Raw genomic sequence first — 27,995 nt, 5'->3', positions numbered from 1 at the left:
CATTTCACAAGCAATTCGTCAACAAATGGATGCATTCTTTTTTGAACAAGGGCTGCATTGATCAAAGCTGCTGGCAGTACATCTTGCACCCCAAAGAAACTGAAAATAACAGACTAAACTGTACCGAAGATAAGCAGAAAACACGATCGTGTCCAGGTGCTCTTTGATGGAACCAATCTTCGCCAGCGCCGGGGGCAAACCACTTGGTCCGGCAAGACCCCTACGGTGGAGCACCGGAGACTCCCTCTTCTAGCAGCACTGCCTCCCGTTAGGCATCAAGGCTGCGAGGAAAGAGCCGCCGCAGGCCGAAGCCCCTTCGAACCCACCACCTCTCTAAGCTTAGGATCCCCATCATCTGCCTCTAGGACTTGGCACCGCTAGCAATTTACAAATGGCCAAATAACAGCAACAAACAAGGGAGACTACATGGAAGGAAACATGAAAATTAACAGTAGCTAGAGAGACTGCAGTCTGCAGAACCCATCTCTAATATATATGAGGCAGGTCGACCGGTTGACGACCCATGTACCCATCTAATATTAACGCACTCAAGTTGCGCACACATGGCAAATCAACCAACATGTAACATGCATGCGGGCTTTGGACATAAAAGGACCGGAGGCGAGACTCGAGTCAACAGGCCAAACACAGACAATTGCTTGATGTATGTGTCATCCTTCCTTGCAATCATCAGCCAGCAGCAAAATGAGTCCAATACACAGCGGATTAAGCCCTGCAATAATAGCATGTGATGTGATGAGAAACCAACCCCTCTTGTTAATTAGATGCAACCAAAACATATATCTAGTTTCAGATGATCAATAGGATTGTTCATATACACATTCTTGCTTTCAGGACGACCAAATGCAGCGTCGGACCCAGGATGAAGGCCAGAGCTACGCAAGGTTAATTAGAACATTCTCTTGTTAATTGGATGCAACAAAAACCTATATCTAGTTTATCACCCAAGTTTATTTGGCCCACATACACGCTATGCTAAAGGAAAACCCAGACGTATCCAGTGCCCTGTGCATCAAAGGTGTCTTCAAACTTCTCTAACCAAGTTAACTAACCACGTAATTGCAGTTCAAGGACAGACATTTTACTGGGCATAAGCGTCAGCATCATTGGAAACAGATGGACTTTAATTTAAAGCTAATCACCTACTAGGAATTTTGGATGCTATACTAGCTAATACTTGCATCACACTGCAGCGTCGATCCTACCTATACATGGCATGGACAACACAGGCAAAAATAGGAGCAAGCTTACCCCTTCAAATAGTTGGTTGAGACAAGGATGGCGGGAAACCCGCATACAGTAGTTGGTTCTTCAATGGCATCATGAGCTCAGTCCCACAAAACCGCTCAAGCTTCATAGTCTGGAGATTCAGTGAAAAACAGTCCGGATCTGGCATTTCAAACGAAGGGTACGATTCCGGGTTGTCTTGAAACCCATGTAGGAGTAAGAATCCCCCAGCTACACCAATGATGTAATAGGCGTAATCAAGGGGCAATGGGACTACAGCCCCCATTAGCCACAGCCTTGGGGGGTCATCCTCAATGCTCCCCGAAATGGAATACAAGAGGAGATTGTGGCTGAGAGCAAACAACCCAAGCCTCCCTTCCCTTGCCTCCACAAAGGCCATCTGGGAATTGCTCCAGGGACTAGGCGGGAGGTCGATGGAGGAGAACTCCATCGTGGCAATGTCGAGCATGAGCATCGAAGCGACGGAGGAAAGTGTGGTCGGCGATGATGCGGCGGAGGGCGGGGCCGGCCATGGAGGCGCGGGCGAGGTCGGCGGCCGTGGTGAGGCGGAGCAGGATGTCCTCCGTCAGGTGGTCCGGTAGGTTCGCCTGCGACTCCATGGCCGGCGATGCGTCGGGGCCGCAGGGCGGCGCCGGCGACGCCATTGTGGTGGAGTGGAGTGGGGAACGGACGAGAGGATTGAGAGTGTCCTTTGGGGGTTTGGCTTCCCGTTTCTGCTGGAGGAAAACGTCTCTATATCCTACTAGTGCTCCCATTTTGACGCCTCCTTCGAGGTCAAAAAAAAATGAAGCAAAAATTCTCTACTTGTTTTATAATAAAATCGTTTACACTCTCTCTGTTGTCAAAGAACATATACTCCATACATTTCAAAAGGCGAGGCCAGTCTATTTTTTGAGAAAACATTTCACGAATACATTTTTTGGTGAAATCAGAAAGAGCTGTCAGTGCAGCCGCCGCCGCCTCTGACTCCTCTTTCCTAAAAAGCTTAGGGTTCCGCGGCGCTGCCGCCGGTCCGCCTCGTCTCCAGTGGCCCTGGGATTAGGGCCATGGGGGCGCAATGGATCCCGGCCCATGCCGACAGTAGGACTCAGTTTTCAGATCTTTATTTGAGTTTTGTTAGGGTTTATGCCCTGCTCAAGACGGCAGGACGGTGGCGGCTCCCTGAAGATAGAATAAGGTTCTCCCTGCTTAGCCCCCGTTTGTCTTCGTCTTCGGTCGTGTGTCTTCAAATTGGATCCTTTAGATCTACGCTACTCCTCATCAGCAGCAGGTGCTGTTCTGGTCCTATGGTGGCTTTAGCATGCCAACAGTTGGAGGCTATAGGGGCACTACGAGTAGAAGAAGTTTGTTTGTGTGGTGGGCATAAGCAATGTTGCATTGCATAGTTACCCCCGTGAGGCTGGTGAAATGAGAATGATAAACATGTAATTTAGTTCTGTTGCAATCATTCTAAATCAGCATGGGCAGCCTACATGGCACAAACTCCTCTACTACGCATTTGACTTAACTTGCATTTCCAACTACACTTGTTGTGAAAAAAAAGCTGAAACAGGAAGCAGCCATCGGTTGATGCTGATCAGGTGTGTGTTGGCTGCAATCGATAAGTTTGATGCCATGTCACTCACTCGTGTACAATTTGAATTGAAGGCTTACAGCGTTTCAAACATGAAGGAAGTAGGAGTACCGTACCTTTGCAGATGAGGTTTGCATATGAATAAGAAAGATCTCAGAATTAGTTTCTGAAATTGCAGCACACAAGTTCTAGTCTGTGATTGGTGGATTATTTGTTCGATACTGACCATCATGAATGCAAGTTCCAGAGTTTCAGAAATTGGAAGCTCTGTAGGCTAATGTTGTCTGCTTTCTGCCTTCAGCTTTTGCCCGCGGCGTCAACGTCAGCTAGGGAAATCAGTGCTGCAAGCAGACCACCGTTCACTGCAAGAGAATGCTCCGTGTGGATCTAGTTGCCGCGGACATCTTTGAAGCCATCATGCCTGTCGGGACCAGCAACCATTGCTCCAACGATTAGCTTGTCGTCCTAGAGGAAGACCTTGAAGGAACTGTAGAAATTAGCTTGTCGTCCCAGAGGAAGACCCTTGAAGGAACCGTAGAAATTAGCTTGTCGTCCCAGAGGAAGACCCTTGAAGGAACTGTAGAAATTAGCTTGTCGTCCCAGAGGAAGACCCTTGAAGGAACTGTACGAGGGCTAAGGGAGGATGGTCGGTTGTGTAGGTAGGAAGTGCATGTTCCCTGTGGCCATGTACATCCAGGAGGGCAGGCACCACCCCACCCCACAGAGGTGCCAACCACTTGCAATGATCCACAATTCCACATCCAAGTTTACCTTGTTTTCCTTTCAGTTAGCTTCTACTTCAAGAATTGAGAAAATTTGCCAACAAATGTCAATCGTGCCCCTAGTTTTTCTAATGGACCATGTTTTGAAAGCCCAGCATTTGTCCCCCTTGAGCAATTGTTTTTTTCGCCAAGGTTTGTACCTTTTTAAAAAAAATACAATACCCATGTACGTGTGGTTCGAGTGTCGTACACATGAATATACATTGGATTAAGGAAAACATCAGCATACGGGGTTACTATATATTACTCAAAACAAAACATCTGATCTACAATTTTTCACTTCACCTAGATGTGCCCCCAGATCGCAGCCTTGTCCAGCAAACAACTAGAGGAGCAAACAACTGGAGAGTCATGAACCGATTTTGATACAGCTGATTTTGGTGGGATGGAGCAGTCCCAAACATGACCTTCTCTAATTAATCAAATCCAACAGATTTAAGAAGAGATTGTTTGAAGACATAAGGTCATAAATGAAACAAAACACATGGAGAACAGGCAAGTGTGTGGGCGTGTGTGTGTGTCATCCATCTTTTCTTGCAGTTGTATGTAAGCAGCCTGGCGCAGAATAAGTCCCATATGCAATCCAATGATAGTATGTGATCAGAAACCAACTAGTCCAGTATAGCAAAAAGAAGCTTTGTATTTCTTCAGAATCAACACTTACTCCAACTCGTTACTGATGTGGGTCCAGTCTATAAACCTCGCATTCTTATCAATAGCAATAGGCGCAGGCGAAGGAAGAGGCCTCCTTTCCCACAAAAAGGAGAAAGAATGAAGATTTCTTCTCCCTGATGTGGTCCATGAGTACAATGTAGTACATTACTGAGCGTCAAGATGAAATGAAACATACAAGTTAACGGAACAACAGGACACTTACACGTGCTAGCCAGAATTAACACGATGTGCATACATATATACATACATACATACATGGTTCCATCCAGTCCACCAAATAAGAGGAATGAAGCAACTTAATCACTGCTGCTGCTGCTGCTAGGCACTCCATCAGTTACCGGGCTTGGCACTGCCTTATGAGATGGATCAAGTCAACAACAATCCAAATGGAGTCAACTGGTCCTGTACCCAGCAGATTAAGCCCTACAATGATGATAATATTGTGTGGTCAGAAACCAACCACTCTAGTTAATCAGACGCAACGAAAATATATAATTTCAGATACTCAACAGGATACATTCATATATTATACTGACGAAAATTCGTTTGGGCCTTCAAACTTATCTAATCAAGTTAATCAACCATGTAATTGCTGCTCAAGGACAAACTTCTCTGATCAAGTTAAGCAACCATGTAAACAGTGTCAATCTGGATGCTATGGACACAAAAAATGACAGTAAGCCAAGGGACTAAATCCTCTTCAAATTATATCCAAGCCACTGCGAGTATCTATCCCAGCACCACCGGAGGTACCATACCAGTACTCTTTATGCAGGTGTGAAGCTATACTATAATGTCTAGTAAGTGGAATGACACAAACTGCTAGTAGATTGGAGCTTATCATTGTGTATAAGCGGAATGGCCAACTAATAGATGCACGAGGACATGCAAAATAGGAATCCATCATCAACACATAAAGTCATAAACTGCTGCCATGCATAGGACACAAGGTATTATATCATTAGTGGTGGTGAGCACCATTTTTTTTTAAATAAAAACTGAACCGTGAGTCTCACACTACCACAACCCCAATGAGCATTCATCAGACATGGGCGCACAACAAAGCACAACAGCACTCAGAAATAGACAGTTGTAAAGTGTTATTGTTGATCATGACAGGTGGTGCTTGCTGCTACTATGCCGCGATATATACCCAGTCTTTACACAATCTAATCTAATCTAATTACAAAGGTACTTCCTCTGTAAACTAATATAAGAGCGTTTAGATCACTATTTTAGTATTCTAAACGCTCTTATATTAGTTTACAGAGGGTACTAGTTAGTGGCATACACCGGGAATGACATGAGAACAAGGACCTCGCAGAAGCAAAGGGCACAGATGGATAAAATTAAGAACTAGAAAACTCAAATAGATGTAGCAAGACATAAATAACTAAACTAGAACTATGTCCAAATCCAGGTTACAAGAGCATATTAGGGATAGGATGACGCTGCTTTGATGATTTCTTGTATTTATTTGTATGTCCGTCTCAAGATGTGAAAGAAGTATTTCTTGCTTTTCTGAGTTTCATATCTTTCTATTTGCATATTTTTACTATAAATTAACCATGAGAATATCATATAAATGCCAAAAGGTGACCGAGGATTACAATGGACAGGACATAACCTGGACAGCCCCTCTGTAGTTAGGACTGTTTGCTAAGATTAGCAGAATGACAGGCACAGTACCACCAAACTAACTAATACTTGCATCATATAGCAATGTCAACCCTCTATACTGCATATGAACAATAGAGGCAAAAACCAGGAGCAAGCTTACTGTTTCAAATAGTTGGTGGAGTCAAGTATCGCGGGAAGCCCGAATACAGTTGGCCCAGCAATGGCAGTATATCTCTATTCCGAGAGAAGCGCTCAAGATCCATAGTGCGAAGATTCAGTGAAAAGCAGCCCGGGTCCGGCACTTTACCCGGAGGGAACGAATCCGGGTTGTCTGTAACCAGATATAGGAGCAGGTACCCCCCAGCTACACCAATGATCTGATAGCAGTAATCATGGGACAATGTGACCACCTTTTTCTTTTCCCACAGCCCTGGGTCATCCCCGGTGCGAACCAAAATGGAATACCGGAGGCGAGGCACGAGGTGTGTGGGAACTTGGCTGAGAGCGAACATCCCAAGCCTCCCTTCGGTTGCTTCCACAAAGGCCACCTGGTGATTCATGAGATCAGGCGGAAGGTCAACGGAGGAGAACTCGGTGGTAGCTGTGTCGAGCAAGAGCAACTTGTTGATCGCACATATCGGCCAACAGAAGCACCCGTGCGCGTAGTAGCGCTTTCCGAACGCAACAGAGGATCGCACATGGACACTGACTCCTGCGAGGAGAGCGGCCCAGCCATCAAATGTGACGGTGCGCCATTGTCCGGCATGGGGGCCTGATGAAGAGTAGACGTGGAGGACCAAGCGGGTGTGGTACTGGGCCAAGCACATGACTTTGAATCTCAAGGGAGCGCCCGCAGCAGTGTCAGCGCCCTCGTCTGCGCTGGCAGGAGCAAGGAAAGGATCCAAGTGATGGACCAGATCGGGCAGGCCCTGGGGGACGGGAGGTAGCAGCAGGTAGCGCCGGTGCAGCGGGTCGCAGACGGCGACGTCCCTCACCATGGCACCGCCGTCGGTGTCGATGCAGAGGAGGGCGCGGCCGTCGCGGAAGTCGCAGCGACGCCACCGCTGCTCGCGGGAGGGGAGGAAGGAGCAGGAGAAGTCGGTGCCTGCGAGTGTTCCGGCGGCGGCGGCGGAGGGGTGGGGCGGCTGGGCTGGGAAGAAGGGATCCGAGAGTATACCCAGCAGAGGCGGCGGGTGGAGGGTGCGGAAGCGACGGAGGAAGGTGTGGTTGGCGATGATGCGGCGGAGGGCGGGGCCGGCCATGGACGCGCGGGCGAGGTCGGCGGCCGTGGGGAGGCGGAGGAGGATCTCCTCCGTGACGTGGCCCGGGAGGGTCGCCTGCGCCTCCAAGGCCGGCAAGGCGCCGGGGATGCAGGGCAGCGCCGCCGGGGCGTCGGGGCAGGGCGGCGGCGGAGGGGCATCGGGGAAGGGCGGCTCCGGCGACGCCATGGGGGTGGAGTGGAACGGAGGAGGGGATTGATTTTCCTTTGGGGGTTTGGTATTTCCGTTTCTTCAGGTGGAAAACGTATACCTGCCTACTCGTGCTCCCACTTTGACGCAGACCTGGCCAAACGGGCCGGCCCGGCCCGGCCTGTGCTAATCGTGGCTGGCCCGCCATGGCACGTTTAATAGCCGGGCCGTGCCGTGCCGGCCCACGGGCGCTGCTCTTTGGCCCAGGCACAGCCTGATTAGTAAACGGGTCGGTCTGATGGCCCGTTTAGCACGCTGGGCTGCACATTTTCAACCTGTTGGGCTGGTTTTTGGTCTATTAGGCTATATTTTAGGTATACATATGTAATTTTTTGAAAATTATATAAAAAATTAAACGGGCCGTGCCGTGCCAGCCCGCGTGCCCAGGCTCCAGGCCCAGGCATGGCCCAATGCGTGCCACATGCCGGGCACGGCCCATTTAGCCCGTGTCGTGCCGGCGTGCTCCAAACCTGTTTGGCCCGTCCCGTTTGGCCAACTATACTTTGATGTCCAAAACGTATACTTCGTATGTACGTGTCACTAATACTTCCTCCGTTTCTTTTTAGTCTGTATATAAAATTTGGTCAAAGTCAAACTTTCTTAACTTTGACTAAGTTTATAGAATAAAATATTAAGATTCATAATATGAAATCAATATTGTTAAATGCATCATGAAACGTGGGGTTTCAGGGGATTTGAGAGATTTGGGGGGGGGGGGGGGATTGCAGGGGTTTTGGTGAATCCCTTCCTTTCACCCAATCCTCTCAAATTCCCCCAAGCCCCAAACCCCTCACCTATTTGGTACACAGGGATTGATACACAAGGTTTGCAAAACCACTATATTACAATTAAAATGCAATTTTTACAATTTCAAAAGCGCATGGAGGAAAAGTGCAACTAGATTACACAAAACAACAAACATGCTCTGTTACAAGTACTATTATCAATGGTTCTAATAAAAATGGTACATGCAAACATTCCACGGTCCAAATGAAAAACATGACACATGCTACATGCCACGGTCCAAATGAAAAATACAAGATGTTCGGTCAACAAAAGTCAACAACTCATCACAACATAAACACACGTTTGATCGATGATACGTCTATTTTGTATCATGCTTTTATATCTATATTTATTACATTATGGGCTGTTATTACACATTATGTCACAATACTTAAGTCTATTCTCTCTTATTTTACAAGGTTTACATGAAGAGGGAGAATGCCGGCAGCTGAGATTCTCGGCTGAAAATGAGCAAATATTAGAGACCTATTCTGCACAGCTCCAAAAGTCCTGAAACTTCACGGAAGTTATTTCCAAAATATATAAAAAAATAATGAGCGAAGAAAGTTCCAAAGGGGGCCCAAACCCTGGCCACGAGGGTGGGGGGCGCCCCCCTGCCTCGTGGGCTCCCTGGTGGCCCTCCGATGCCCATCTTCTGGTATATGAGGTCTTTCGTTCGAGAAAAAAATTTAAGCAAGCTTTGGGGAAGAAACTCCACCGCCACGAGGCAGAACCTTGGCGAAACCAATCTAGGGCTCCGGCAGAGCTGTTCTGCCGGGGAAACTTCCCTCCGGGAGGGGGAAATCATCACCATCGTCATCACCAACGATCCTCTCATCGGGAGGGGGTCAATCTCCATCAACATCTTCACCAACACCATCTCATCTCAAACCCTAGTTCATCTCTTGTATCCAATCTTTGTATCCAAATCTCAGATTGGTACCTCTGGGTTGCTAGTAGTGTTGATTACTTGTTGTAGTTGATGCTAATTGGTTTACTTGGTGGAAGATCATATGTTCAGATCCATTATGCATATTAGTACCCCTCTGATTATGAGCATGAATATGCTTTGTGAGTAGTTACGTTTGTTTCTGAGGACATGGGAGAAGTCTTGCTATAAGTAGTCATGTGAATTTGGTATTTATTTGATATTTTGATGAGATGTATGTTGTCATCCCTCTGGTGGTGTCATGTGAACATCGACTACATGACACTTCACCATTGTTTGGGCCTAGAGGGAGGCATTGGAAAGTAATAAGTAGATGATGGGTTGCTAGAGTGACAGAAGCTTAAACCCTAGTTTATGAGTTGCTTCGTAAGGGGTTGATTTGGATCCATATGTTTCATGCTATGATTAGGTTTACCTTAATACTTATGTTGTAGTTGCGGATGCTTGCAATAGGGGTTAATCATAAGTGGGATGCTTGTCCAAGTAAGGGCAGTACCGAAGCACCGGTACACCCACATATCAAATTATCAAAGTACCGAACGCGAATCATATGAACATGATGAAAACTAGCTTGACGATAATTTTCATGTGTCCTCGGGAGCGCTTTCCTTCATATAAGAGTTTGTCCAGGCTTGTCCTTTGCTACAAAAAGGATTGGGCCATTTTACCGCAGCTTATTTACTTTTATTACTTGTTATTCATTACAAATTATCTTATCACAAAACTATCTGTTACCGACAATTTCAGTGCTTGCAGAGAATACCTTGCTGAAAACCGCTTATCATTTCCTTCTGCTCCTCGTTGGGTTCGACACTCTTACTTATCGAAAGGACTACGATAGATCCCCTATACTTGTGGGTCATCAAGACTCTTTTCTGGCGCCGTTGCCGGGGAGTGAAGCGCCTTTGGTAGGTGGAATTTGGTAAGGAAAAAAATTATATAGTGTGCTGAAATTTACTGTCACTTGTTACTATGGAACATAATCCTTTGAGGGGTTTGTTCGGGGTATCTTCACCTCGTCCGGAACCACAATTAGCTACCCCTCAACCTACTGAACCTACTGAAAATGTTACTTTGGAATTCCTTCGGGTATGATAGAGAAACTGCTAGCTAATCCTTTTACAGGAGATGGAACATTGCATCCCGATTTACACTTAATCTATGTGGATGGAGTTTGTGGATTATTTAAGCTTGCAGGTATGCCCGAGGATGTTATCAAGAAGAAGGTCTTCCCTTTATCTTTGAAGGGAGATGCATTGACATGGTATAGGCTATGTGATGATATGGAATCATGGGACTATAAGCGATTGAAATTGGAATTTCACCAAAAGTTTTATCCTATGCATCTTGTTTATCGTGATCGTAATTATATATATAATTTTTGGCCTCGCGAAGGAGAAAGCATCGCTCAAGCTTGGGAGAGGCTTAAGTCAATGTTATATTCATGTCCCAATCATGAGCTCTCAAGAGAAATGATTATTCAAAAAATTCATGCTCGGCTTTCTCTCAGTAATCGCTCCATGCTCGATACTTCTTGTACTGGCTCTTTTATGATGAAGACTATTGAATTCAAATGGGATTTATTGGAAAGAATTAAACGCAACTTTGAAGACTGGGATCTCGACGAAGGTAAGGAGTCTGGTATAACACCTAAGTTTGATTGTGTTAAATCTTTTATGGATACCGATGCTTTCCGTGAATTTAGCACTAAATATGGACTTGACTCTGAGATAGTAGCTTCTTTTTGTGAATCATTTGCTACTCATGTTGATCTCCCTAAGGAGAAGTGGTTTAAATATAATCCTCCCATTGAAGTAAAAGTAGTTGCACCTATTAAAGTTAAAGAAAAGACTGCCACTTATAATGATCCTATTGTTCCTACTGCTTATGTTGAGAAACCACCTTTTCCTGTTAGAATAAAGGATCATGCTAAAGCTTCAACTGTAGTCAACAAAAGTAATATTATGACACACAAACCCCCTGAGCAAGTTAAAGTTGAACCTAATATTGCTATGGTTAAAGATCTCTTGGCTGATAATATTAATGGGCATGTTATTTATTTCTGTGATGATACTGCTAGAATTGCTAGACCTGATACTAAAAATAAACATAGACCTGTTGTAGGCATGCCTGTTATTTCTGTTAAAATAGGAGATCATTGCTATCATGGCTTATGTGATATGGGTGCTAGTGCAAGTGCAATACCCCATTCCTTATACAAATAAATTATGCATGATATTGCACCTGCTGAGATAGAAGATATTGATGTTACCATTAAGCTTGCCAATAGAGATACTATTTCACCAATTCGGATTGTTAGAGATGTTGAAGTCTTGTGTGGGAAGGTTAAATATCCTGCTGATTTTCTTGTTCTTGGTTCCCCATGATACGTCCATTTTGCATCATGCTTTTATATCGATATTTATTGCATTATGGGCTGTTATTACACATTATGTCACAATACTTATGCCTATTCTCTCTTATTTTATAAGGTCTACATGAAGAGGGATAATGCCGGCAGCTGGGATTCTAGGCTGGAAAAGGAGCAAATATTAGAGACCTATTCTGCACAGCTCCAAAAGTCCCGAAACTTCATGGAAGTTATTTCCAGAATATATAAAAAATACTGAGCGTAAGAAGTACCAGAGGGGGGCCACCCACCAGCCACCAGGGTGGGGGGCGCGCCCCCTTGCCTCGTGGGCCCCATGGTGGCCCTCCGATGCCCATCTTCTGCTATATTAGGTCTTTCATCCGAGAAAAAATTATAAGCAAGCTTACGGGACGAAACTCTGCCGCCACGAGGCGGAACCTTGGCGGAACCAATCTAGGACTTCGCCAGAGCTGTTCTGGCGAGGAAACTTCCCTCCGGGAGGGGGAAATCATCACCATCATCATCACCAACGATCCTCTCATTGGGAGGGGGTCAATCTCCATCAACATCTTCACCAGCACCATCTCATCTCAAACCCTAGTTCATCTCTTGTATCCAATCTCTGTACCCAAACCTCAGATTGGTACCTGTGGGTTGCTAGTAGTGTTGATTACTCCTTGTAGTTGATGCTAGTTGGTTTACTTGGTGGAAGATCATATGTTCAGATCCATTATGCATATTAATACCCCTCCGATTATGAACATGAATATGCTTTGTGAGTAGTTACGTTTGTTCCTGAGGACATGGGAGAAGTCTTGCTATTAGTAGTCATATGAATTTGGTATTCGTTCGATATTTTGATGAGATGTATGTTGTCATCCCTCTGGTGGTGTCATGTGAACGTCGACTACATGACACTTCACCATTGTTTGGGCCTAGAGGGAGGCATTGGGAAGTAATAAGTAGATGATGGGTTGCTAAAGTGACAGAAGCTTAAACCCTAATTTATGCGTTGCTTCGTAAGGGGCTGATTTGGATCCATATGTTTCATGCTATGGTTAGGTTTACCTTAATACTTCTATTGTAGTTGCGGATGCTTGCAATGGGGGTTAATCATAAGTGGGATGCTTGTCCAAGTAAGGACAGTACCCAAGCACCGGTCCACCCATATATCAAATTATGAAAGTACCGAACGCGAATCATATGAATGTGATGAAAACTAGATTGACGATAATTCCCATGTGTCCTCGGGAGCGCTTTCCTTCATATAAGAGTTTGTCCAGGCTTGTCCTTTGCTACAAAAAGGATTGGGCCATCTTGCTGCACCTTATTTACTTTTATTACTTGGTACTCGTTACCAATTACCTTATCACTTACCGATAATTTCAATGCTTGCAGAGAATACCTTGCTGAAAACCGCTTATCATTTCCTTCCGCTCCTCGTTGGGTTCGACACTCTTACTTATCGAAAGGACTACGATAGATCCCCTATACTTGTGGGTCATCAAGACTCTTTTCTGGCGCCGTTGCCGGGGAGTGACGCACCTTTGGTAGGTGGAATTTGGTAAGGAAAAATTTATATAGTGTGTTGAAATTTACTGTTAGTTGTTACTATGGAACATAATCCTTTGAGAGGTTTGTTTATTTGGAGTTGTCTTCAGTATTTGAGGGTAATTTTCTTAACAACTCTAAAATCACTTTTAGCGTTAGTTATGATAAAAGGTTGTGCTTGCTGCTATTGATGTCACCGATACCCTGTCCTTATACAGTTGAATCTTATTAAAAAGATACTACTATGTAATGCAATGATTCAGAAATGGCATGAGCATTTTGAGGACAAATACCTATAGAATGCTAAGGGGTTAACATCAAGCAACTAAAAGTGGAACTGGGTAGCATTACCTATGTACAGAAGTGTACCTCAACCAGAAAAAAAAAATACATGTCAAAAACCAGCTTAATAGAATCTTATTAAAAATTTGTGTTCAAAACTTTTATGGGATTAAATTATAGGGCATCTTCTAGGTAAGGAAAAGTTTAATCCCTCGATTTTTTTCACTTTTGGGGATAGGAAGAAGGTTTGAGGGATTAAGTTTAGGGGATCTGCTAGAAATGCTTTAAGCAGCTAGCGTTATCAAAGTCCAAATCCAGCTTAATAGAAAATTATAAAAGCAACTCCATCCGAGCAGCACTGGCGAAACCTTAACCCCTCCCCGACCCGGCTGCCACCCACTCCCCTCCTACTCCTTGGGTCGTCAAAGGGCGACACCAAACAAAGCTCATGCAACGTTCACGCCCACAGGGCCGTCTTACAACGCTCGTGAGCTCCCCCCTTCTCGTTTTGGTGTGGCTGTTGCTTGTGTGCTGTCCAAGGCGGCAGTCCCTCCGATATTCGTGCTGGCCAACCACCCTTTTCAGTGCTGCAGCGGGGCCCTGTATGTGCAAGCGAGCAGCAGATCCCTGGAAGCGCCCCCTTCTTGGTACTACTCAGATTCGACGCTCGTCCACATCCTCTTCCTCGATCTGGCATCTCCAGCTTACTATAGTATTGATAGTACGACGCTGCTTTGATGATCTCTTTTATTTATATGACAGTCTTATAATGACACCATGCATATTAATAAGATGAGAAAGAAGTATTTCTTTCTTTCCTAAGTTTCATATCTTTCCAACCAACTCATCCGAGCAGCACTAGTGAAACCCTAACCCCTCCCCGACCCCACTGCCACCCACTCGCCTCCTACTCCTTGGCGCCAAGCAAAGCTCGTGCAACATTCGTGCTGACGGGACCGTTCTGCAGGCTGCAACGCTCGTGGGCTTCCCATCCCATCCTTCTTGCTTCGGTGTTGCTAGCTGCTGTTCGCCTGGCCCTGGCGGCAGTCCCTCCAATATTCGCGGCGGCCAGCCACCCTCTGCAGCATTGTGGCGGGCCCTTGTATGTACAAGCACACAGATCTCTAGAAGCGGTCCCTTCTTAGTGCCACTCGGATCTGATGCCCACCCGCATCCTCTTCCTCGATCTGGCGCCTCCAGCTTACTATAGTAGGGATAGTATGACGCTGCTTTGATGATTTCTTTTATTTATATGACAGCCTTAAAATGACATGGATATTAATAAGATGAGAAAGAAGTATTTTTGCTTTCCTAAGTTTCATATCTTTCCAATTGCATAGTCTATAGAAATAAAAGCACCATAATATCATCTAATAAGCACCGAAAGACACCAACATGATTATAATGGGAGAAGATAACTTGGACACCCCTTCCGTAGTGAGGACTGTGTGCTAAAATTAGTAGAATGTGAGAGGATGGTACCATGAAATTAACTAATACTTGCATCATATTGCAATACCAACCATATATGGTATGCCACAAACAATACAATTAGAAACTAGAAGCAAGCTTACCCCTTCAAATAGTCGGCGCAGACAAGGACGGGGGGAAACCCACATACAGATAGGTGTGTGGGGAGAAGTCTAAGGACACAGTCCCACAGAACCACTCAAGCTTCAAAGTCTGGAGATCCAGTGAATAAGAGTTGAAGTTGAAGTCCGGATACGCCGGGTTGTCAACATTCCCATGTAGAAGTAAGTAACCCCCAGCAACACCGACGATGTCATAGTGATATTTATATGGCACTGAGATTACGTCCTCCCTTCGCCACTGCTTTGTGCCATCCCCATTATCTCGCAAAATGTCATACAAAAGGTGTTTTCCATCATCTTCAATGCCACGACTAAACATCCCAAGCATTCCTTCCCTTGCCTCCACAAAGACCATCTGATACTGATAACGACCAGGTGGAATGCTGAGAGAAGAGAACTCCTCCGTGCGTGTGTCGAACATGAGCAACTTGCGGGTATTCGGTATCTCCCAGTAAAATCATCCTTGAGCATAATGGCGACGTGTGGATAGAACGGCCGGGAAGAAATCCACGCCGACGCATCCTACCCTCAAGGCATGCCAACCATCAAATGTAACAATGTGCCATTGGCCGGCACGGGCACCCGATGAAGAGAAGATGAAGAGGACTAGCTTGCTCGAGCACCTGCGCAAGCACATGACCCTGAAGCCCGATGGAGCGTCGACAATATCGCCCTCGTCCTCGCTGGCAGGGGCAAGGAAAGGGTCACAATTCATGATACCCAGCTTCCTGGACAGAGCAGCTAGGTCGTCGAGGATGGCAGGTAGCAGGAGGTAGCGCCGGTGCAGTGGGTCGCATACGGCGAGGTTGGCCAGGAAATCCCCCTTCTTGGAGAGGAGGGCGCGGCCGTCGCGGAAGTCGCAATTAATCCAGAGCTCCGAGGAGGGGAGGAAGGAGCATGAGAAGTCGGCCTTGGCGAGGGTGCGCGTGGCGGCTGGGCCGGGAGGAAGACGGCCGAGAGGTTGGCCCTTTGGGACGGTTCGTACACGAGTATTCCCAGGAGAGACGGCCGGTGGTGGGCGCGGAAGCGGCGGAGGAAGGATTGGGCGGCGATGATGCGGCGGAAGGAGGCGCTGGCCATGGATGCGCGGGCGAGGTCGTCGGCCGTGGGGAGGCAGAGAAGGATCGCATCGATGATGTGTTCCGAGAGGTCCGCCTGGGACTCCATGGTCGGCGGGGCGGAGCCAGGATTTTAGTATAGGGGGTTAGTCAAGAAGTCAAGTTCATGTTTTTTTTTCTACATATAAAAATAACTATGAACATACTGTATATGTGTGCCACGCACAACAAACATGGATACAGTTGCATGAGTTTAAATTTACCTCCACAATTGCTAATAAGAGAAAAAATAATTAATAATTTAATTCGAAGAGAACTTACCTGCTAAATTTTCAACATATATGATAATGCAATACTGAAGTAAGTTGTCTCCCATTTGGCGGCGCTGAAACATATACGAGTATTTAGAGCGTTTGGGGGGCTCTTCCCGGCTGATATGGCCCCTCTGATATATGAAAATGCCGAGCTTCATCTTGCTTATCCGGTGGCAACTCCCAATTTGACATGATTTTGCTTGTTCCGCAACATTTACCATGTCCGTCTTATCCTGAACATGAGTGTCAATTGGACTAGAATTTGTAACTCACACATCAGCCACATTAACAATTTTAGTAGGTTGAGAACTTGAAGCAACTGACTTAAAATATGAATTAGTCTCAATGGTGCTTGACGTCGCTTTTCTCTTCATAGCTGCTGAATTGAAATCTCACAATTAGTTATATTGGATAAGTTCGACCTAGGGAAAAATGCATCACAAATAGAAACTCATACGGAATAATTTGCATCACAATCACAATTTTTAGGACATGTACAAGATAGGAATTCTTCATAGAATCATAACTTCACAAATCACACAACCAAAACAAGTAAACAACAAAAAGATGAGAATTGAAATTAGTAGATGGTGTAATGTACTGATGTGTTAAACCTTGGTCCTTGCCTCCTTGGCTAGTTCCCGTAGTTGGATCCAAAAGAAGGCTGCAACGCACCGTCGCCGTATGAATAGGATCGAGAGCAGCAGGGCACAATCGGCGGCGGCAGGGCGGGCGAGGTCACGGAACGGCGGCGGCTAATTTCTGCGTACTAACCCAACTACTGACGTACGGGTCGATGACATGAGAACGCAACTGCCAGCCCAGGAGAGAGTCAATCGCCCCAAAAATCTAGCAGGTAGTGGGCTCCACATGGGCTTTTTTTACTTTCACATAAGGGCAACAAGACCTTGGCACGCCAAAAAAAAGGTATACTAACTAGTAACCCCCCCAAAAAAAATACTAAATAGTAAAAAAATTTGCAGTATCGACCCGTACCAACAATACTCTTTATCCCCTCCAATCCAACTAATAAAATAACAAAATGTTCCAACTTTATCCTCGGTCAAACTTCTTTACAAGTTGTTTGTTAGTATTGATTTTCTTTTGCTTCATCTCGCCATGCCAAGCCAATGTACTCCTTAGAGCAACTACAGTCGCGTCTCAAACCCGCCTCATACGCCCGGTTAATGACCGGTCTCGAAATTTTGACTCGGACGGGCTTCTTAAATGGGTCTCAAATGCACGGACTGACCAGCACACCTCATATCCAACCTAATTATGGGGCGAATATGGGTGCACCCGGGCACGCCCGTCACATCGGACCCGACGGCCCGACACCACCCCAAATTGCACCAAATCGACCAAACCCTTCATCCTCCTCCTGCCGCCCTCCAACCTTTCCCGTGCCCGAGCCCTTGCCGTCCTCCACCCTTGCTCCTCATCCTCACCACCAGTCCCGATCCATCGCCGAAGATGTCGTCCAACCCGTCCCTGACAGTCGCGATGGAGAAGCGGTCCGCCTCGTCCGTTGGCGCCCCTTCGTTGGCTCCATCTTGCAAGGCGGAGAATATCTCTCGGAAGTTGTGGTAGCGCCGACAACGAGAGAGGGAGGCAGCAGCGTCGTTGCGGCGAGGTTCGTACATGGTCGAGCAGTTGTCTCTCTGGCCATGCCCTACACCCTGCACCCCTTCCATCCGAGACAGAGGATGATTCAACAGCCGGCTGGGCCATTCCGGCAAGCTTTCCGCCGACACGGATGCCGGTGGCCGACGTATGTGATTCGCCGCAGCTCGTTAGGGCGCGGATGACCAGGGCAGCGGCGGCTCCCGGGCCACCCTCGACATGTTCGACGGAATGACAGAACAAGAATCGGTACATATTCTTTCCTCCTGTCTGATCAATTTTTTGCACAGACAACTAGTTCATCTCGCACATGATGAATGCTAGCAAACCATGATCATATAGAAGGTGTTCATGTCGAGCATGATCAATGAAAATGAAGATCTGACCGAAATGGACTATGAATTGGAGGGCACCACCGAATTTGATGTTGGGAGAACGTCTGATCCCAATCTGAGCAAGAAGAGGAAGAAGAATTCCAAGACGGCGAAGGCAAGAGGTCCGGCATTCTCAAGATACAAGGACATCTTGTTGGTCAATGCTTGGTTGGCCACAACAATGGATGCAATATGCGACACCGAGCAAAAGGGAAACACGTATTGGGAGAAGATTTGGAAGAAGTATCACGAATAAAAGGAGTATGTGGAGCCACATCCTATCGCGATCACCCGCAATGTGGCATCTCTCCAATATCGATGGGGGGTCATTCAAGGGGAAGTGAACAAGTACGTCGGCCACTACTCACAAGTGATCAAACGCCCTCAAAGTGGGATGGGAGTGGCAACTCAAGTAAGCTCAATTGTTTCATCTTGTCATCATTTGCATATGCATCTTGTGTTTGCATTCTCGTGCTCATACACATGTTGTTTGCTAGACGGCGGAGACGGCCACTTTGTATCGCAAGTTGGAGAAGAAGCCGTTTGCTCTTAGCCATTTTTGGATCATATTGAATGGCAAGCTGAAGTGAAACCAAGTTGTGGCCGACCTCAAGTCCGGCAAGAAGAGGAATGATAGCTCAAGCTCTCACTAATCAATTGGGTTGGACGATTAAGAGTACAATGTTGTCGTCACGAATGGAAGAGCCACCGTGCCAAATGATAACCGACGAGTCATGGGAAACAAGTGGGAGAAGGCAACTCAAGAAGCATGAAGGCAAACCTGTCCTGAGCTTAACGCTGGGAACGGTTTGGACTGAAACCAGAGTTTCAGTCAGTTTTCGTATTGGACTGCTTTTGGATTGGATGAAATGGGCTAAATCCCTAAATTAGTTTAATTTGGTCTGGGCTTTAACTATTGTTGGACTGGGTTGGCCCGGTCTGGACAGGAACCGAACTGGTCTCAGACCGTTTCGATCCATAGTCTGAAACCGGATCGAGGACCAAATCGACAACGCAGCCTGACCTAGCGAGGAACGCCTCCACTGCCTGCCGCCCTCCGCCGCCAACCGGGATCTTCCGCCGCCGCCCGCCGGCCGACTGGAGATTGGTCGCGGCCTTCCCATCCCTCTGACACCATCCGTCCAGGTCCAGTGGATCGCTGTCTTCCCCTCCCTGGCTGGAGCTTGGCCGCCGGTCACCGCTACGATGCACCGGTTGCCGACTTGCCGCTGCCATTGCCACTGGCTGGAGCTCGGCAGGTCAATGCATCACCAGCCTTCTCTCCCCCTTCTCTCCCTCTCTCTCTCTCCTCTCTTTCTCTGTCTCTGAACCCCACCCGTCTCTGCAGGTGAGGGTGAGACGCCGCCGATCAAGAGGCCGTCGCCGGTGACCGATCGTCCTGAAAGTATGGAGCCATGGTAGGATGTGAGTTAAATCCATGTAAAACTGATGAACAGTACTCCTGCATGTGTGCTTAATGTAGCCATGTTTGATTGGTGCTGATAATTAAGTCACATTCAAGCATATCTTCCCACTTCCCAGTAAGTACATTCTGGCCGATGTTAATCGATTCATGTCCGTACCAGTTGTTCTCTTGTTGTTAGCAAGAAAGCTCCATAATTTGTCATATCACTATCTCGTTGAATCTCTTATCTTTAATTGTGTGTTGGGTCTGAAGCTCCAACTACATGATCGATGATTCTGCATTTGAAGGAACAGTGAGAAATAGCAGCACCAACGATTGATAAAATCATAAAATCAAGACGAAAGGCTTGAGTAAGATGGCAGGAAGGAAATTGCAGTGGTCAATTTTTGTTCTTGTTCAGAGGCCAAATCAAATACTGCCTCTGTTATTGTTCTCCATCGTATTTTTGCAATCGGCAACTGGTCTTCTTGTGAGGGATTAAACAAAATAGAGATTCAGATAAAATGTAAGTTTTACATGTGCTTTCAGCTCGTCCTGAAAGGGCAAGCTATCCTTTTCCTAGTAAAACTGGGTTACTACTCATATTCCTTGTCCATGGATTGAAACTATGGGTTAAATCCATAAATGGCATATGGTTTGGATTGGTCTGGGTGGAAAACGCATGTGGTTTGGTTTGGTTTGGATGCTAGCTTAATTATTTTGGTTTGGTTTGGTTTGGTTGCTGGAGGTGTAGTCATATGGTTTGGGCTGGGTTTAGTTTGGATGTCAAACTATTCCCAGGTTTACCTGAGCTTCTATAACTTGCGATCGATCATAATAGATGGTGTTGTTTGTTTGCTTCCTACTTATTTTGTGTATGAATTAATTTTAGTCATTTATTCACAATTTCAGAAATGTTAACACTCGAGTGAGTTCCATAAATTTCAGACAACAAAACAGTACTATGTGGCTACCTTGTCACAACTTTTTCAGCTGGCATCCATATGAATTGAACTGATGGTACAGCCTGAGTAAGCTATAACCAGACCATGGCACCCTAGCTAGCTTAAACTTTCAACAATTAGCTTGTATAATCAGTTAGCTGCAACTGGTTACATAAGTGTTTTAAGACTAATCTCCTTAAAGAATTAATGCAAGGAATTAACACACACAGGAGAATCGTGATAGGAGGACTCACCCGATCAACAGCTGATGATTGATGGAAGGATGGGCGCCCAGTTCTTCCAATGCATGTGGAAGTCGAACCGCATCTCGGCGCCATGGAGGAGGGTGTCCAAGTATCTAGCTCCATCGTCCACACTATGGAAGCTGCGGTGGTGATGTCAGAGCCGAGCAAGCACCACACCCATTTTTTGGAAAAGGAAGCACCACACCCATGCACGGCACAAACTTATTTGGTACTCCATGTGACTATGTCCAAATTGGTTTAACAGAGCATGTAACACAATCTAAGTCACCCTGGATCGGCGCTAACACTGGGAACAACAACAACAAATTAATTAAGGCAGCCTGATGCACAAGGATGTTTATTATTTCGAGGCACAACCGAATGAGCCCCGCATATTACTACTACTTACGGCTGTCAGTGCGTGAATCCGTACACTTTTATCCTCACACTAGATAGGATGAATATACGTACTTGCATATTCCATCGAGTCCAAATAATTATAGCAGCTTGCTTAATTAGTCAACAAGCCAGCTGCAGCCTGACACCAAATACTGTAAGCCCCATATGCAGCAGATGAAGCCCTGCAATGACAGTAGTAGTATGTGATGAGAAACCAAATACTCTTGTTAAGATGCATCAGAAAAATCTATCTAGTTTATGCCGATACTCAAATAATATTCATTCATATATTATTATTGTGCCGATAACCAAAGTTCGTTTGGTCTGCATACATGTTTGCTATGGTTAAGTTTGTCTGTCACACATACCTAGCTACAAACATGTCTTCAAACTTGTCTGGTCAAGTTAATTAATCATGTAATTGAGTTCATGGGCAGGCATCTGAAATGCACGGATTCTTATTTACAGCTAAAAATAACCTTGGCCAAGCACATATTTGTGTTAGCGTGCTGTATATAAACTCGTTGTAACAACTCTTGTATGACATGGACTGGTTGTAACCTTCCTTCCCCTATTCTGTAGGATCGAGATATACTAGTCCCGCACGCCTAGCTAGATCGTGACTAACCTCCAGGGAGTCCGTTGGGTTTTCTCCCACATACGTACTATGTAAAGTCAATTTGTGAGCTAATGCAGTGTGAAAGTAATCCCATAACGAGCGCCTGCAACAATGTCAGACAGTACCCTCGCCTCAGCCTGACACCAAATACTGTAAGCCCCATATGCGTTAGACTTGAGAATCGACACTTGCCTCTGTCATAACGTGTGGTCGTCTATTCCGCACCATGCTCCAACCCTCGCTGGCACACACTAGCAAGCGCCTTACGTTTGAGTGGAGCACGAGATTTCGCTATCGTTGTTCGGGTCTGGTTCTTGCAGGTTACTGATGTGGCACTCCACATTTCACACTGAGGGACGACCTATATCGATTCATCCATCTAATATCTTGAGCAATTATTCTAGGAATTGGAAGATTCATATATCCAAAATTTGTTTGCTAATTGCCGTTTGAAATGTGTGATTTTGAATATGTGCCGAGGCCAAGGAGCAAGAAGATTCAGAGCACCAGGGACATGTGCTCCATTTTTTTTTTGCGAAAAAAAGGATTGTATTAATCAATGGAGATCATTACAATCCTGTTGGCAGATGGTGCCAATTTCATCAGGTCCATGGCGAAGCCAAACAGCAGTACGAGGTACAGAAATCCCCATCTGAGCTAGGGAATGGCTAGCTTTATTTCTACTCCTACTCACAAGTGATATCACATGCTCACGGCCAAGCCCAAGTAGTCTCTTAGCTTCACCAACTAATGCAGCTACAGGGGATCTATTTTGCTCAGAATCTGCAATCATGTTGGCTGCAATACCGCTATCCGTTTCCAGAATGAACGGCAGCGTAGACCACTCGAGGGTAAGTGCGATTCCCTCCATGCACGCTGCTACTTCGGCCTCCAGAGCGCTCCCACAGGTCGTCAGTAACCTGCAAGAAGCAAACATGATGGTGCCTGTGCTATCTCGTAGAATCATCCCTGCACCTCCGGATCCCTCGGACTCGCGCCATGCACCGTCGACATTCAGTTTTGCCCAACCAACAGGTGGCTTAGTCCATTGCTCAGGTTGCCTGTTACATTCAGTATAAGTGGTCGGCCTCCTCACATGAATGTTACTGCACTGCTCCTCGGCCTGTTACATTCAGTATAAGAAGATTCAGAGCACCAAGGACATGTGCTCCATTGCGCAAGTAATCCATATATATGCCATAAAAATAGACATATAAATATTACAGTGCTTCGTATGCATGCAAATTTCATGAAAAAAATGACAACTTTGGTGTTCTGTGCGAAAATAATAAATCTGGTGCTAATGCTTTTTTGCTTTTCTAAAGAACCAAAGTTTGTTTTTTTTCTCTCAGGCATAAAAAGTTATCCTTTGTACAAATGAGAACTAGCATAGCCACACAAGAAAACGCACGGGCAACATCTTTAAAGTGTGTAATTATTTTATAAAACTGTTGTCATCTAATTTGGATTTTTCATGTCTAATGAAATGAGTTCTACAGTAATAGTGTAAAGAAAAATATTTCACATAATGATTGTGTCAAATTTAAACGAAGTATGCAACTTAAACATGAATATTGAAAATATGCGACTTTTAAGTAGATTCGTTCGGATTGCCGATGTAAGCATTTTCAATTTTAGGCTGGTCTTTGGAAGGGGAACCAAGTTAAATCCGAAAGTGCCCACATCCATTTATGTCAGTCAGGTGGGTGAACCAAATATTGTGGAAGTTTCTCTGTGTCTGACCTTTCTAATCCACTGACCAAATAGGCAAATATGTCTCCAAACATGTCTAATTAAGTAACAATTAAATGTGTAACAACAGTTAAAACACATACATACATATTCCATCAAGTCCAAATAAATGTTGTAACTGGAAGGAAGCATGCATATTGCAAATAACACTAGCTTGAGAAAGTAGGCCGATGGACTGTCGATGCATTCCCAACCAACTGGTCATCAGGTATGCCATCACAATGACTGGAGACCAGACAAGCCAATTAGTCAAACACAATTGCTTGATGTATGGATGTGTCCTTGCAATGACCAGCACCAGCAGCCAGTTTAGTTAGGCCCTGCAACAATAGCATGTGCACAACAATAACAGTTAGATGCGACGAATTAAAGCACCTACATACTTTCGGAGGAACATTGGTTTATAAGATAAGAAATGTGCAAACATGTTTTGTTTTCAAAAGTTGTCAGGACAGGTAAATAGGCATGTAATTGTAATTGCAGACATTTTTTGGGCATATATATGTTAGCAGCATGGTATCAGAAATGCATTTTTTTTCTTCACAGCAGTATAACCATTTTTTTATATCATCAGGAGGGGCCAGGGGCTGTCCCGGTTCCATTGAAAATAAAACCCAGAAAGTTCAGTGCATACAAAGGTCCAGTATCTCAGAAGAGATACAGCAGAAACCAGCAGCATAACCATGTAATTGTAATAGTTTAAGTCGCCTATCAATCTGGATGCAGGCAAGTATGCAAATTTTCTTCTTACCATTATTACCAAAACACACAATTAGTCAGCAACGCCACGATCAGCAGCACCATGAAACCTCTTGAGGTACCCCTACTCTTGAGTCATGTGTGAAGCGATATAAAACTGCATAGCACGAAAAAAACTACTACTGCCTCTGTTCCAGTGGTTTTAGTTCAAATATTGCTATTTATAAGCATAATGACAGATTCTTGTAGATAAATGATAGCATGCAATACAGGAGCCATCATTACATGAACTGATACTGGCATGCATAATACACCATGTATTATTATGTCACTCCCGGCAGGCTAAGGAGCAACACATTTTAGGAAAACTGAACCATGAGTCTCGCGCTCTCACCAGCTTAATGGGACTCCATTAGAAATGCATGGTGCACACAACAAAGCAGAAGAGTACTCAAAATAGATGGTTCACAGATATCCAATGCAACATAGACATTCTCTCCTGTAGTCCTGTTCACCTATATTAGAGTAATGCATATTGACTAAATTCCCCACTCATATTAGCTTTGGATATGGACACACTGTTTATTTGGAGCTGTCTTCTGTATTTGAGGATAATTTTCTTAACAACTCTAAAATCACTTTTAGCGTTAGTTTTGATAAAAGGTGGTGCTTGCTGCTATTGATGTCACCGATACCCTGCCCTTATACAGTTGATTTTTTTTAAAGGTACCGCTATGTAATGCAATGAATTGGAAATGGCATGAGCATGTTCAGGACAAACGCCTACTGACAGCTAAGGGGTTAACATCAAGCAACTAAAAGTGGAATTAGGTAGCATTACGTATGTACAGAAACGTATATTGACTGGAAAAAATACATTCAAAACCCAGTTTAATAGAATCTTACTAAAAATTTGTGTTCAAATTTTTTATGGGATTAAATTATAGGGCATCTTCTAGGTAAGGAAAAGTTTAATCCCTCATTTTTTTTTTACTTTTGGGGATAGGAAGAAGGTTTGAGGGTATAAGTTTAGGGGATCTGCTAGAAATGCTTTAAGCAACTAGCGCTATCAAAGTCCAAATCCAGCTTAATAGAACATTATAAAAGAAACTCCATCTGAGCAGCACTGGCAAACCCTACCCCCCCTCCCCGTCCCCGCTGCCACCCACTCCCCTCCTAATCCTTGGCATAGTCAAACGGCGCTGCAAAACAAAGCTCGTGCAACATTCACGCCAACGGGGCCGTCTTACAGCGCTCGTGAGCTCCCCCCCCCCCCCCCCCACCCCCTTCTCATTTCGGTGTTTGCTTCTGCTTGCGTGCCGGCCAAGGCGGCAGTCCCTCCAATATTTGTGCGGGCCAACCACCCTTTGCAGCGCTGCAGCGGGACCCTGTATGTCCAAGCGAGCAGCAGATCCCTGGAAGCGGCCCTTTCTCGGTGCTACTTGGATCCGACGCCTATCCCCATCCTCTTCCTCGGTCTGGCATCTCCAGCTTACTATACTAGGGATAGTACGACACTGCTTTGATGATTTCTTCTATTTATATGAAAGTCTTATAATGACCATGCATATTAATAAGATGAGAAAGAAGTATTTCTTGCTTTCCTAAGTTTCATAACTTTCCAAGCAACTCCATCCGAGCAGCACTAGCAAAACCCTAGCGCCTCCCTGACCCCGCTGCCACCCACTCTCCTCCTACTCCTTGGCGTCATCAAAGGGCGCGGCCAAGCAAAGCTCGTGCAATATCCACGCCGAGGGGCCGTCTTACAGCGCTCGCGGGCTCCCCCCTCCCCTTCTCGCTTTGGTGTTGCTGATGCCCGCGTGCCGGTCCTCCGATATTTGCGGAAGCCAGCCACCCTATGCAGCGCTGCGGCGGACCCCTATATGTGTAGGCGCGCAGATCCCTGGAAGCGGCCTCTTCTCGGTTCCACTCGGTTCCAATTCCCGCCCACATCCTCTTCCTGGATCTGGCGTCTCCAGCTTACTATAATATGGATAGTATGACCCTGCTGATGATTTCTTTTATTTATATGACAGTCTTATAACGACGTCATGCATATCAATAAGATGAGAAAGAAGTATTTCTTGCTTTCCTAAGTTTCATATCCTTCCAATTGCATACTCTATAGAAATAAAAGCATTATAATATCACCGATAGGCACCAACAGGATTATAATGGGCAGAAATTAGTACAATAAGAGAAGATGGTACCATGAAATTAACTAATACTTGCATCATATTGCAATACCAACCATATATGGTATGCAACAAACAATACAATTAAAAACTCGATGCAAGCTTACCCCTTCAAATAGTTGGTGGAGACAAGGATGGCGGGAAACCATCATACAGATGGCTGTGCGGGGAGAAGTACAAGGACTGAGTCCCACGAAACCACTTAAGCTTCATAGTCTGCAGATCGAGTGAATAAGAGCTGAAGTGGAATTCAGGAGACTCCGGGTTGTCTACATTCCCATGTAGAAGTAAGCATCCCCCTGCAACACCGATGATGTCATAGTGATATTTATATGGCACCGAGATTACGTCCTCCCTTCGCCACTCCTTTCTGCCATCCCCATTATCCTGCAAAATGTCATACAAGAGGTGTTTTCCATCATCTTCAATGCTGCGACTAAACATCCCGAGCCTTCCTTCCATTGCCTCCACAAAGACCATCTGATAATGGCCACGTGGAGTGCTGAGAGAAGAGAACTCCTCCGTGCGCGTGTCGAACACGAGCAGTTTGCGAGTATAAGGTATCTCCCAATAAAAGCACCCATGAGCATAATGGCGCCGCGTGGATAGAGTGGCCAGGAAGAAATCCACGCCGACGTGTCCTGCCATCAAGGCGCCCCAACCACCAAATGTAACAGTGCGCCATTGGCCTGCACGGGCACCCGACGAAGAGAAGATGAAGAGGATCAGCGTGCTCGAGCACCTGAGCAAGCACATGACCCTGAAGCCCGACGGAGCGTCGGCATTGTCGCCCCTGTCCTGGCCGGCAGGGGCAAGGAAGGGGTGACAATGTATCACATCTAGCTCCCTGGTTAGGGCAGCCAGGTCGTCAGGGAGGGCAGGTAGCAGGACGTAGCGCCGATGCAGTGGGTCGCACACGGCGAGGTTGGTCAGGAAATCCCCCTGCTTGGAGAGGAGGGCGCGGCCGTCGCGGAAGTCACAGTTGATCCAGAGCTCCGGCGAGGGGAGGAAAGAGCAGGAGAAGTCGGCCCTGGCGAGGGTGTGGGCGGCGGCCGCCGCGGCCGGGTGGGGCGGCTGGGCCGGGAGGAAGGCGACCGAGAGGTTGGCCCTTTGGGACGACTCGTACGCGAGCACGCCCAGGAGAGGCGGCCGGTGGAGGGCGCGAAAGCGGCGGAGGAAGGAGCGGGCGGCGATGATGCGGCGGAAGGATGCGCTGGCCATGGATGCGCGGGCGAGGTCCTCGGCCGTGGGGAGGCGGAGGAAGATGTCATCGACGACGTGTTCCGGGAGGGCCTCCTGGGACTCCATGGCCGGCGAGGCGTCGCCGTCGGGGCTGTTGGGCGGCGCCGGCGGCGCCATTGTGGTGGATCGGAGGATTTGGGGTTTCTCTGGGCTTCCGTTTCTACTGGAGGAAAATTACCTCCCTTTTTTCTTTTCTTTTTATAAAAA

At 46.1% G+C, this 27,995-nt stretch overlaps 2 protein-coding genes and 1 pseudogene across 5 annotated transcripts; all 3 read right to left on the bottom strand.

The window, feature by feature from the left end:
• Positions 1-2: 2 nt before the first annotated feature.
• LOC125520172 (uncharacterized) lies at positions 3-27,953 on the bottom strand. 2 transcript variants are annotated; one of them, XM_087532442.1, is made up of 2 exons: positions 26,654-27,953; positions 3-733 (listed from the first exon to the last, which is right to left on the bottom strand). In XM_087532442.1, the coding sequence occupies exon 1, from the start codon at positions 27,903-27,905 to the stop codon at positions 26,658-26,660; it is 1,248 nt and encodes a 415-aa protein (XP_087388568.1). In that variant the 5' UTR covers positions 27,906-27,953; the 3' UTR covers positions 3-733; positions 26,654-26,657. The 2 variants fall into 2 exon arrangements, with proteins under 2 accessions (XP_087388568.1, XP_087388569.1); XM_087532443.1 differs by lacking the exon at positions 3-733 and adding an exon at positions 23,527-23,972.
• On the bottom strand, positions 1,275-7,429 carry LOC125520170 (uncharacterized). Of its 3 annotated transcripts, XR_015609837.1 has the most exons (3): positions 6,080-7,429; positions 4,289-4,722; positions 3,851-4,179 (listed from the first exon to the last, which is right to left on the bottom strand). XR_015609837.1 is itself a non-coding variant. In XM_087532441.1 (2 exons), the coding sequence occupies exons 1-2, from the start codon at positions 7,365-7,367 to the stop codon at positions 1,277-1,279; spliced, it is 1,311 nt and encodes a 436-aa protein (XP_087388567.1). In that variant the 5' UTR covers positions 7,368-7,429; the 3' UTR covers positions 1,275-1,276. The 3 variants fall into 3 exon arrangements, 2 of the variants coding, with proteins under 2 accessions (XP_087388567.1, XP_048540966.2); XM_087532441.1 differs by lacking the exons at positions 3,851-4,179; positions 4,289-4,722 and adding an exon at positions 1,275-1,446 and having other exon boundaries at positions 6,227-7,429; XM_048685009.2 differs by lacking the exon at positions 3,851-4,179 and having other exon boundaries at positions 4,245-4,722.
• On the bottom strand, positions 15,377-16,086 carry LOC147962755 (uncharacterized; annotated as a pseudogene).
• Positions 27,954-27,995: the final 42 nt, after the last annotated feature.

This window comes from Triticum urartu, chromosome 7A, assembly GCF_056163025.1.
Source record: "Triticum urartu cultivar PI428250 chromosome 7A, HENAU_Tu73, whole genome shotgun sequence".
Classification (NCBI taxonomy): Eukaryota; Viridiplantae; Streptophyta; class Magnoliopsida; order Poales; family Poaceae; genus Triticum; species Triticum urartu.
This window is presented reverse-complemented; position numbering and strand designations above follow the sequence as displayed.

What these genes read in the sequence shown, in the direction of transcription:
- LOC125520170 (XM_087532441.1), bottom strand. Translation starts at nt 7,367, where the DNA reads ATGGCGTCGCCGGAGCCGCCCTTCCCCGATGCCCCTCCGCCGCCGCCC. An exon ending in CCCGGATTCGTTCCCTCCGG is followed by an intron (nt 1,447 to 6,226) that starts GTAAAGTGCCGG and finishes ATGGGTTTCAAG; the next exon opens with ACAACCCGGAATCGTACCCT.
- LOC125520172 (XM_087532442.1), bottom strand. Translation starts at nt 27,905, where the DNA reads ATGGCGCCGCCGGCGCCGCCCAACAGCCCCGACGGCGACGCCTCGCCG.